General features: G+C 47.6%; 1 protein-coding gene across 1 annotated transcript in view; it reads left to right on the top strand.

The window, feature by feature from the left end:
* The first annotated feature begins 1,217 nt into the window (after positions 1-1,217).
* Positions 1,218-12,345, top strand: part of WNT7A (Wnt family member 7A) — a 36,689-nt gene continuing 25,561 nt past the window's right edge. Inside the window, exons 1-2 of the mRNA XM_057404169.1 lie at positions 1,218-1,420; positions 2,241-2,467. Coding sequence (XP_057260152.1) covers positions 1,350-1,420; positions 2,241-2,467 — 298 coding nt within the window. The 5' untranslated portion in view covers positions 1,218-1,349. The remainder of the gene's footprint in view (positions 1,421-2,240; positions 2,468-12,345) is intronic.

The raw sequence follows: 12,345 nt of genomic DNA on the forward strand, positions 1-12,345 counted from the left end.
GCGGGGCACCGGCGCGGTTATGCCGCTGCTCCGCTCACTGGCCCGGGAGAGGGGTTTGGTCCCGTGTTCTCGGAGGGATCCCGAGCGCCTTTCACTGTTGGTTTATTTTTTGTTTTCAGAAAACCCCTATCAGCAGAACAATTCCCACACCACACCCCTGTTATCGCGTAGGTAACCTCCCTGCTTGAAATATTTTAAATGGATAATAAAATAGTCACCATATCCGTGTAAATTCCTGCAAGGAAGAGCCAGGAGGCTCCCCCCCTTCCCATGCCCCCCGCGGCAGGACGGTGGCTCCCGGAGCGCCCCGGCTGCGGGGTCCGACCCTGCGCGGCCCCGTCCCACGAACACCTTGTGCGAGCCCACGGCCGCGCAGGGCCCGGCGGGACAAGGCGTCCCCGCCTCTGTCATCGCAAACTAAGCGGAGAGGGCACCGCAGGTACGCACGGGCGGGGCTTGCCCCGGCCCCGGCGCGCTGTGGTACCGGCGGCGCTGCGGGGGAACGCTGCAGGGGGCTCGCCCCGCCGCGCCGGTTGGCCTCGGAAACCGGGAGGGAAAGCAGCAGCACGTTACACAGTAGCGGGGAGGCAGAGCGAGGGGAGGAGCGTCCGCGGAGGGCAAACGCATAAAACCAGCCCCAGGTGCTCGGTAGCCCCGGCGAGCGGCAGCTACCGCGGAGTAAAAACTTACCCCCCCCCGGTGCCGGCCGGCGCGGAGCAGCGCTGGGAGCGGCCCCATGCCGTCCGGCGGGCCGGGGCCAGCCCCGGGGGCACCCCCCGGTGACACCCCCCGCAACTCCCGCCGCTTTCCCCCGGGCCGTGCCCGCAGGAGGAGTCGCGCTCTGCGCCCCGGGAGGATCGCTGTGAGCCTGCGGGCAGGCAGGTGATCTGCCTGCCAGTCCTGGTTACCCTTCTTCCCACCTCCCGCCTTTCTTCCCCCCCGGCTGGACAACTCCCTCCCTGGAGAACACGCCCAAGTAGCTGAAAAAGGGGGAAAGCGAGGAGAAAAGAAAAAAAGGGGGGTGGGGGGAGCAGGGAGACAGTTACCGCTGGACCGGGGGGAGCCGCCGGCGCTCGGGAGGATCCCGCAGCCCGTGCGCTGCCGGCAATAAAGCGCGACGTGTGACAGGCATACAAATCCGGGAGCGCGGGAGCGGCGGGGCCCGGCGGGCCATGCGAAGAGCCTGCGGGGGCTCGCCGGGGCGCAGCGGCGGGGCGCTGCGGCGCGGGGGGCCCCGCTCGGCCGGGCGGCCCTGACCCACCGCACCGCCGGGACCGGGACCGGCCCCGGGCCGGCTGCGCGGCACGCACCGTTTCGCACGTTGGGCTGAGGCACAGCAAGCAAGGAATATGAACAGGAAAACAAGGCGCTGGATCTTCCACATCTTCCTGAGCCTGGGGATTGTGTATATCAAGATCGGGTAAGTAACTTTTTTTTTTCCTCCCCTCTTTCTTTTATAACAATCGCGTTCTCGCGCTCCCAGCCGAACCTGCCCAGACCTGTTACTATTTAACTCGGGAAGTCTCAGAAAGAAAAAGATGATGGTAGTGATCACGGTTATTTCGTAAAGGACAGGTAAAGCACCCCCCCCCTCCCCCCCCCGGCTCTTAGCGACCCCCGGGGAGCGGAGCCTCTGGGACCGGGAGGTCCCTGCCGATGCGGGAACCGGGGAACCCCACGGAGCAGCCGGGACCTTCTCCGCCCCAGCCTGGGGCCCCTGCCGCGGGGTGCCCCCGCCCGCCCCCCGCAGCCACCTGCCGCCGGCCGCGGGTTTGCTGCTGCGCACTGAACACCCGCACCCAGCGGGGAACGGGCCGGTGGCAGCTTCCCCGACCCGTCCCGCAGCAGCATCCCCGGCCCGGGTCGCGCGGAGCTGCCGGCCCTGATGCGCCCGGCTGCGGGGGGATGCAGCGGCGGGCGCGGGTCACCCTCTGCCCTCCCTTTGCCCTCCCGCTATCCCACAGGAGAGGGAAATCCCTCCCTGCCCGTTGCCTGTGAGGGGCCCGGGCACGCAACGCCGCTGCACGCGTTTTAATTTCACGAATGAGGAAGTTGGGTCCCGTTTTGGCAGGAGCCCGCGTGCGCCTTATCTCCGCTCCGGCTGTGGAGAGAGGGAGAGGGAAGCTCAGCGGGAAGAGGCGGCAGTTTTCCGGCGGCACCTGCCAAAGCTGGACTCGGCGGGTGCTGCGGGTGCCTCGGGCACCAGCCGCCCCTCAGTCCCTGGTATGTTGTCGTTGCAGGGGTTTTTCCTCTGTGGTGGCCCTGGGAGCCAGCATCATCTGTAACAAGATCCCGGGTCTGGCCCCCCGGCAGCGGGCGATCTGCCAGAGCAGGCCCGACGCTATTATCGTCATCGGGGAAGGGTCCCAGATGGGCATCAACGAGTGCCAGTTCCAGTTCCGCAACGGGCGCTGGAACTGCTCTGCCCTGGGAGAGAGGACCGTCTTCGGGAAGGAGCTCAAAGTGGGTATGTTGCCTCTCTGATCGCTGCTGGCTGGCTCCCACCTGCATGACACTCAAAGGGGGGCACACGGGGAGCATTGCAGGCACATCTATGGCATTAGGAAGGACCAGCTGGCTCGTCCAGCTTGCACCAGCCAGGGCAGGACTGTCACCTGGGCATCTTCACTTGGATGCTATGGCTGTTGCTACCAGTGTGACTGACATCTGTGCTTCCTTCTGGCAGGGCACCTGCTGTGGTTAAGGAAAGCCCTTCCACATGCGTTAGCTTCCACCACGGCATTGCACTCTCCTGGTCTTGCAAATCCTTTACGAAAGCTTCCCCATCTGTGCGCAGGACAGGACAGCAGCCGTGCTCGTGTACTTAGGGATGTGAAGAAGGTGTTTGGTTCTGGTTAAAGGTAGTGGTCAGAGACCGAATGCTGAGTGGGGAGCAGCTCAGCAGCGACACTGTCTGTACCTGTTGAGACTAAGTCCAGCACTTAGTCTTCTTCTAAGAGACTTCCACTGGACACGGTAGTTATTCTATAGCAACTATATGTAGTGTCCTCCCTCCCACCACAAAGAAGGGGTAGGTTCTGCTTGGAGATGTCAGGACATTTATAAAAACTGTTCCAAGCAACAGGCTGAAGATCCCAATTTCCTTCCTTCCCCCCCCCCCCCCAGCACCCAGTTATTTCAACAATACAAAATACATCTAAATTCTTAACTGAACCAGCATTAATAGTGACAAACACAAATGCCTGAAGAAACAGAGCTCTCATAACCCTGTACTGAAATCATGTAGTAGTTAGTGGAGTTTACTCAGTAATTATTGATTCCACAGCACTTAAGATGCAAAGACTCAGGAAAGGTGTTTTCCAAATATAGGTATAGCCATTTTTAAAGCCATCATTGAAAGCTAATCACTTCCAGGACAGCATTCCTCATCCAGAAGTTGAAATTGGGATTTGTGGTTTTCAGCCTTAAGGTCTTTCTGCCTCCTCCCCATGTAACATGTAGATGCCAAATGCAGAAACCCCATCAAACAATGCTTAGCATGATAGAAAACATGGATCTTTCAGTAAAATGGAAGAAGTGATTGAGGACAGGAGGTAGAAGAGCCCTGAGCAGTCCCACAGCAGCTGTGCCCTGGCTTCTAGCTTGCTGGGAAACCCTCCGGACTAGACTTGCTCCAGGCACTTAGTCATCTAGGGATGAATGGCAGGGTATGTCCCTAGTTCCTTATTCCTGCATTCCGGTGAAATGCAGGAATACATCTTTGCTGCTCTGCTCTGGAACTCCTGAGAACTCCTGGCAGGAACTAAATGTGCTTTATCACATGTGTGCATGCTGATATGTGTATTTTCCAAACCCCAGTGACATTTAAGGGAAGATCAGAAAGAACAAGATGACTAAATTTGAAAGCCCCATGTGAGTTACCGATATTTCAACACCATTGATAATCAAACAGGGTGAGCCAAGTAGGGGATGTAAAAGCGACCCTACATGACACTGTGAAACATCTGAAAATGGACCATTTATTCAGATTAGCTCATTGTTTCTATTCCTTGAGCCGAGCTGTTCCTGTCAGTGATGCATGCAAGTGTTTGCCACTTATGTCAGTGAAGAGCCCATTTGGATGGCTGACAGGTTTGGGCTCATTTACTCCAAGAGTAACATTTCCTTAAACAGAAAATGTGAGAAGGATTTTTAATTCTTCAATGAATCTTAGAACTGCAGAGTTGCTGTGGTCTCTTGTACAAACATGCACTCAGTTCCTCCCCCCCTCCCAAAATTGAATTATTTAGCTAGCAGGTTATATTTAGGTCCTTTTAAAGGAAGTCAATATTAAAGAAAGTAGACTTTGATCTGTCTTTGAGGTGATAACTCTTAATATGTTCTATCTATCCATTATGAGGCTAAGATGGATAGGGCAAATTCATCGCTGGCTTTGGAACACAGTCAAGTGTTGAATGGCATCCAAATGATAAAACTCATTTAAAGAATAACAAACCCCTTCAGATTTAAACGGGTTATACACTTAAATTTGAAAACAAACTTTGATAAAAATCACACAGGTTTGAAATCTTCAGTGGTGAATTTTACTTGCACCCAAGACGTGCATGATGTCTCGAGGATAGAGATACTCAGGCCTTCAAACACTGGGAAGTGTTATAACGTAATTCTTGCTCAGGTTGTCTCGTTGTTCTTCTGCTTCTTCCCTATCAGCATGTACAGAGACCTAGAGTATCTGACACAAATAATTTTTGTACAGCTATAAGAAAAATAATCTGTTTCCCAGGTTTCTCCCTCTTTTCCTAAGATCTCTGTGTCGGGGTGTGCTCTAGGTTATCAGTCAGAGAGATAAAGGTTAATATTACCCTCATGAAAAAAGGGTAAAGCTTATGTGCTATAAAGCCATAAGCCAAGTTAGGTGCCCACAAACTAGAGGAGATCAGCCCTCTGTGCCTCAATCTAAACAGGAGGAGGTATGTGGGACATGAAGGACCATATACCCTAGAGGGTGTATTTTAAGGTTACAGTGCACAGGAACAATTCCGGTTAACATTAGTTACTGTATCCTTGTCGCTTTTTTAATTAGCAGCGACAGCTCTAGATCCTCAGTCCCTTGTCATTGTGTGTATTACAAAATACTATTCACACAGCAACTAACACATTGTCACCTTTCATAGCGTTCAAAGACTGATTTTATTTCTTGGCCACTTGCATCCTTAAAGTTACTATCTAGGAAGTACATGGGGCAGCTTTGTCTTGACACCTGCAGTAAAGTCCATGGCCACACATGACCTCATTGAGCTTTCTCTCTCAGAGGCTATGCTCTGCCTCTGGAGTGGCACTGATGTACTGGCTCTATGATTAGGGTATGACTTCAGAATGACAGTGATGTGGCTGGCCTGGCCACTGCGCTGCTGAACATGTGCAGTGAGCAGTCTAATATCAATCTGGGAGGATGTGCTTAAATAACTCTTATGCTAATGGATTTGTGTGTGTTTGTCCATACAAATAAGTTCCCTTGGATACCACAGATTCTTGGGAACTATTTCCCAAGCTCTGATTTTGATGGCACACCAAGCTAAACCTCTTCAGAACCTGGTTTCTTTACTTTTACCTTTACAGGGTGATCCGCTTTAGGAATGTTGCGCAAATGTGCCCAAATTATTGAAATTCTCTTCTTGTCACTACAGGGTGATTCAAGAGGCCTCAGTTCTCCCTGTGGCTCTGCCATTGTGTGGCTGAGGGACAGAGACCCTGCTCTGTGCTCCTCTTTTCCCACTTTTAAAATGCCAAGAGGCAGCCCTGGTCAAACACTGAAGTCAGTAAGAGGAAATCATCAAATACAATTTTCCTGCTCTAATCTGTAGCTTGTGTGTATCTGTATTTTAACAAATTCACATCTAATCCATCTTCAAGGGATAATTTAGTTGTAGAGTTACAGTTAACAGCTATTTAAACTCATTCATGCTTCATATGGCCTATTTGTGGCCACAGTTACCACTTCGTGTAGCATACTTCAAACCAGTGCACAGCATATACTCTCCATTTCTTGTGTCATTTTGTCTAGTTTGTTCTTCAAATAAGAGATTCTTCCCTACTGACATACTGCGGATATCTTATCGTGACAGCTGGTGACTAAAGTGCCAATAGCATGAAGAGAAATAACAGAGTAAAAGTGACATCAGTTTACTCCAGCAGAGGGCTCGGTCCAGTTACGGGAGTGACAAAGTCGCCATCAAGATCACCACAAGGATTTTTGTTCTAGACATTTCTGTAGACACCTTATTAATAATGTAAAGTCACAAAGAGAAATTTTAAAATAACCATGGAGATGACGCAATGCTGCAGTTCTGGACACTTTTAAAACCAAACCTATTTGTTACAGTGCTCAGCAGTTCTGTTCCTGAAGACAGCCACAATTAAACCAAGGGTTTAAAGCAGGACTGGCCAAAAAATTCGTGCCCACCTCTCTTCAGGTGAAATACGGTTCAAGCCTCAACATCTGAGCAACCAGGGATGCCTTTGATAGAATGTGAAAATCAGATTTGGGCTCTGACGGACTGCAGAAAGAGCAAGTGCTATAGGGAAGGCTCTTCATCAGATGCCTTACTAACCCGTTCTGGTGTGCAACCTTGTCAACAGGTAGTCAACAGTAACTTTGCTGTTTGTGATAATCACAGGCCAAGGAATAACTAACTCAAATAATTCCCTTAGGATATGTAAATATTTCATGGTATCTAGAGGGCAGCACCATATTGGCATCATAGGGAAAAACGGAAAAACTATGTCCTGAGTAGCGCTGCCACTATTAAATGAAGCCTCCCAAGTGAAACTAATGCAAACTGTTTGACTTAATCTCGGCAAAGTGACACACAAAGGAAACTCATCTCAGTATAGGTCTATGAAAAGAAAGCCACTATGACCATGCAGAAGCTGTCACAGACCCTGCATGGGAAAGGCTGGAGAGAATCAGCCGAGGGCTGTGAAGACGTGGTGGTCTTCAATGAGCATTACAGCAAAAGGGGTTTCAACCAGGTTTTCATCCTGGTCTTACCAAAACTCATCAGTTCTTTGGTTTCTTTCATACTAAAAAATGTTTCAGTATAATCACATTGAGACCTTCATCCATCTCATATTACTCATGGGAATAAGGAAAACTGAAATCAAAACAAGAATCCATATGGACCAAACTTCTGCGCACAGCACCAGTGTACATTGTGCCCAGTGCCTTTGAGGGATCAGTACAGATATACTCAGATGTACACATTAAAACAGGAGAGGCTGTTAGCTGTGCTTTATACACTATATTAGCTCTACACTGCCCACTGGACTGAATTTAGCAGTGATTTATTTCCCACATATTAAAATACACTTTTCTTCTGTGGCTTCAACAGCATAAAGGAAGAGGGGATATTCTTGTCTATTGCAATAAATAACAACTGCCCTACAAGCCAAACCCTTAAGTAGCTTGTTCAGAAGCTATCAGGAACTATCTCTTTTGCTAGTATGAAAAAGAGAACAAGATCTAGCTCATTATCCCATCTGGTCTGGTAGGGTTAAAAGAAAACAGAGTAAAACTTTGTTTTGTCACTGTGTAAAGGACACAGTTTTGCAAACATTTGGTACAGGTGTGTTCAATAGAGGATTTTGGTACAGGTGTGTTCAATAGAGGATTTAGTCTTCAATCATTTTCCAGAGCTTTTTGATTTGAAATACTGATGTAACCGCTTGTGTTAGGTTTTATAGTCTGATTCTTTGAATTACAAAATAAGAGACCAACTAAACAACCACTGGTAGCTCATTCTGAAAATCTTGCTGTTCTCATATTGCACATAAGATTACCTGCACAAGTCTATGGGAAACCAGGCTCTAAGTGCTCCTGCACTATTCAGTGTTCAGTTTTCTGACCCATTGGTGTTGCAAAACCCTTGAGATACATGGAAAAGAAATACTGAAATTCACAAGCCTCTTGCTATCTACTCAGGCAAGGTCTGAACTGGTATTTCTGCGCAGTTTCCAGCACTTACAGCCAGTTCTTAATGTCAGATTCTTGCACGAGAACAGTTACTTGCAGGCAAAACAGAGGCCAGGCTGAAATATGGCCTGAACATCCCAAACCTAGCATGCTGCTGTAAGCCAGAAAGTCAATCTGTCTCAGCAGGGACTGTCACAGTAAGATAAAACATTGCCCCAAGGTCACTGCAGTTGGAATTCCCATCAGAAGGTTTTCATACCTGCCTTCAAATGTGTCTTGTGAGTACATGTTTCAGAGAAACAGGAAGATTGCATTTCACTGGAAAGGTGGAAGAGTCTCTCCTGTTGCAGGGTCAGCACGTGGCTCTTCCTGAAGCACGGCTTCTGGAGGGATCAGGACCATCACAAAAGGGGAAACCATTGTCTCAACTCTGAAATACTGGCTGTGATGTTTGAAATGCATGTGCCTTCAGCAGCAACTTCATAAGTTTAAAGAGGGTATTTTCAGTGTTTCCTCTCCAAGAATGTGATGTGTTGACAAAACTAAACTTCAGTTTGTGAACGTGGGCAGTGACTAAACCCCCCAAACTCTCAAATGTCTCTTAGAGCAACTTTATTTATTTTATTTCCTGGTACTAATCTTTGCAGAGAGCATGCTGCTGATATATAGACAACTGCCATTTTCATTTCAAGTCAGTACAATATTTTAAGGCACCAAACCCCTCAAAACTTTGACCCATTACAGAAGGGGGAAGACAAATAGGGGAGGGGTACTTCAGTGATTATTTTAAGCTACCATTTTTATTAATCACACGTGCTAGGTTAAGGAAATAGAAAGCAAGACCCTACATAGCCTACCAAGGAAGGAGGAGGCACACCCCAAAGTAGGCAGAGGATGGATCTGTTCTTTGTCTTTCCTAGCTATGAGTTATGACCTCTATAGAGAGATATGAAGTAATGTTAGCTATGGCACATAATTGGCAATGCACATTGTGTTTCCATCTTTCTATTTTCACAATCATATTTCAGCTCATGTCACTGCAGGTAACTCCCTCTCTGACCTTTTGGCTTTAAATAGCAAAAAAATACAACCCATGTTTTCAAGGGAGATAAATAGAAATTTATCTTTTTTATTTCACAGCTTAGTCAGTTCATGGGGGGGACTGATGGGATGGGCCAAGTTATTTAGAAGCATGCTTAGATCCTGAGAGGTACTGAACTGCTGAGCACCTGTTGACTTCCTGCAAGTAAACCCAGTCTATCTTGCAAGCTTAGGTCCTGTTTCCCATGCAACATCAAGGGATTATGCAGCTTTTTAAAACTAAATTCTTATTTCTAATCAGTGTGAATGAAGCTTTTTACAAACTGTTCAAATTTTTAGATGAAACTAAATTGAAAGCTAAATTAAAACCAGAATGCAGACCACTCTGCAGCTGATCCACTTGCTGATCAGCCAAAGCCCAGTCACACAAACATTTTTACCCAAAAGCAAAGACACACATGTGAATATTTGCAGGATTAATGCTACTGGGTACGGAAGTATGCTCAGTGTTAGGAGAGCCACCTGTCTTGGTAATACTTATGTTTGCACTTATCTATGGTAATCTTAGTGCTTCCCTTTGTGACATTTGACACAATGTGGTGGTGGTTGACTGTGCAGAGCTCAGAGACAAAGCCAGTTTGGGATTGTCGCCTGCTGCCCAGTGAAGGGTCTAAAGCCAGGACTCCAGTGCTTCAGAGCATGATTTGCATCAACAGAGTGGGGCTGCAGGAATATTGGAGGCCATGGATGCCAAACTCTCTGCTGTCAAAGCAATTGGAGCTGCAACACGCTGAATACCTTATGGAAACCCAGAAAGAGTGGGGAGATATTTGTGTCCGATTCATGAAGAAAAGCCTCTGTGTTCCCACAGCACTGAAGCACTTGTTTAGGCTGAGGACAGCCCCTGTGTAGATGGGGAAGTGGAGCCAGGCTGGTGTCAGTGCCCATATCTCATGGCCAGGCTGAGTGCTGATGGGTGACACTGCTGGGGTCAAGCACAGGGTGTGCCCCCCACTCCCTGCCAGCCACTGTGCTTGAGCATCACTTATGGTGTTATAGCAGTTATACCTGGCAATGCTGCCGTGGGTAGAAACCTGTCACATCACCAGCTTCATTAATGACCAAAGCAACCTCTGACAGACTGCTGCATGCTTTCCTGCAGCTTCTAATGCTTGGAGTTGATCTCTGGCGTGTGTTTAGCCTTTGCTTATTCCAGACAATGAGAAGAACATGTGATTTGGTAGCTGAAAGGGTGGCTTACAATTCCTGTACACACACAGCCAACTCTCCACCTCTCTCCACAACTCGGGTAGGGCTCAGGCAGCTGTCATTCATTTTTCCTCTGCTAGTTTACTCATCACAAGTGGTTTTATGTGCACCCTTGCAAGTCATGGGCTGGAAAAGCCTCAACAAAACCTCTTAAGTTGACCTAACATCTGGGATCATGATTTCCACCAATCCTCCCACAAAGATCACTGGGTTTGTTTTTTATATGTATTTCTAAATTAAACTTACTTTTTAAAAAATTCTTTTTTTTTTTTTTAAATCATAGATTTAAGTCCAGTTGCAGTTTAAGGATGGGTTCAGTGAGAACTGGCTGTGAGAAGGTTTAATTCCTGGGTCTCCGCACAAGGTGTCTAGTGAATGGGTCATAAAATTGCTCAAGAGACAGCTTGAATAGCTCACGCCATTGAGTACATTTTATTTAAGCTCTCTCCAAAAGGTCTTTTCTGATTTCACTGCTGAAAACATACCAATTTACTCTCCCAGCTACTGCCTGATCTTCTGAGCCATCTAGAGAAGGTAGTTACTGCAGATTAGAGTTTTCCACACTCTGTTGGTCATACAGAAGAGCAAACCCCTTGATTTTACCATCAACCTGCTGACTATCTATCTATTTTTGCTAGGAAAGAAGTGGCCCAAGCAGGCTCTGTGTCTCACATGGTGTGATGCATTGCTGCTAGCTCTGTCCTTTCTTTGCCCTATGTTTTGTGCCGTACCTCCTGCTTTGCTGAATTTCTTTATCTTCCTACACCAGAGGTGCTGTTCCCACCTGTGAAATATTTCGTGATGCTACAGTTACCATCACCTTCAGCTTGGGTATGAGAGTCTCAGTACAGTGTTGATATCAAAGCCTGACCTTTTTCTAGCACCAGGATCCCAAGGTTTTTACTCCTAAATTTTCAGAGGGAAAGTAAAGCATAGGTCTCAGCTGAAAACTAAACAAGAAAGAAGATAAAAGAGGATGATATCAGCTTAGTTCCCAAACTGATCCAGAATACACCATCCAGCAGTGATGATGTTGCACCTTTCAACCTACCCATGTTTCGAGATTAGACTGAATACAGAGCAGGTCAGCTGTTCTGGAGCATCAGCAGAGTCTCAGAGGAAACCACCCATTGCCTGCAAGCAGCAGCCTGAGCCTACCTTGTTAAAGCAGCGTTTCCTTCCGAGATCCTCCAGGCACCTCAACTGTCTGCTGAAACCAGAAGCAGAGGAGTAGCATTTGCTGTTTAAAAGTGGTAGGAAAGCACATGTTCTCATGTTATCCAGTCTGCTGTCCAAAGCCCTGTTATGCTCCTTTGATATTTAAAGCATTGTCACAGAGGAGGCTCAAAATGAATTAAGTCTCCCCCTAGCCTGTATGCTGGCATTCCTATGGGCCAGACAAGGGTAATGAAGCTTCAAAAAGTGATTGATTTGTGGAAAAACAGGGATAGTTTGATGCAGACGGGACAAGCCTGTTCCACTTTATCAATACTGCACAAATGCCAAGGTGCTTCCCGCCTGGATCAATTCCTCCAGACACTTAGTTTACCTTGTAATTCTCTAACTTTAGTTTTAAAAAGCTGCTCAACTTTTCCCCCAAACAAGACCCACTTATAAAATAACTTAATTTGTGTAACATATTTTATGGCCAAGATTGACACTGGGGTCTGATTCTGCTTGTGCCAGTTTTTTACTCCCTGCGTTGCATTTTGCTCCCTTCTAAGAAGCAAAAGAGCTGCTTAGTCTTTATTATGTTTATTATGTCAGGTTAAAGTGATCTCCCAGTGTTTTTTATTCTAGATCTTGAAAACAACTTGTGATAGAGCAGAAATCATCCAACCGAAGGAAAACCAGAACCAGATGCAAATTTCACCAGAAACCCAGTGTAATGCATTGCTCCCCTCTGAGCAGAGAAACTGGGACTTCTTATTCTACCTTGCCCTGTTTGTCAGTGTATTTAAAATAGTGAGGATATTGTTGAAGATAAACTGGAGGAAGAACTACAAGGTGCCCTTGCTGGTCCTGGTGGATTCACTCTGGAGTAGGACCAAATTTCCACCTGCCTCCTCTGGTGTCCATACAGAGGCACTGAGAGTGCAACT

The sequence above is a fragment of the Pezoporus wallicus genome, unplaced genomic scaffold (genome assembly GCF_028554395.1).
Source record: "Pezoporus wallicus isolate ANWC-B61680 ecotype Strahan unplaced genomic scaffold, APGP_CSIRO_Pwel_v1 contig_5935, whole genome shotgun sequence".
Classification (NCBI taxonomy): Eukaryota; Metazoa; Chordata; class Aves; order Psittaciformes; family Psittacidae; genus Pezoporus; species Pezoporus wallicus.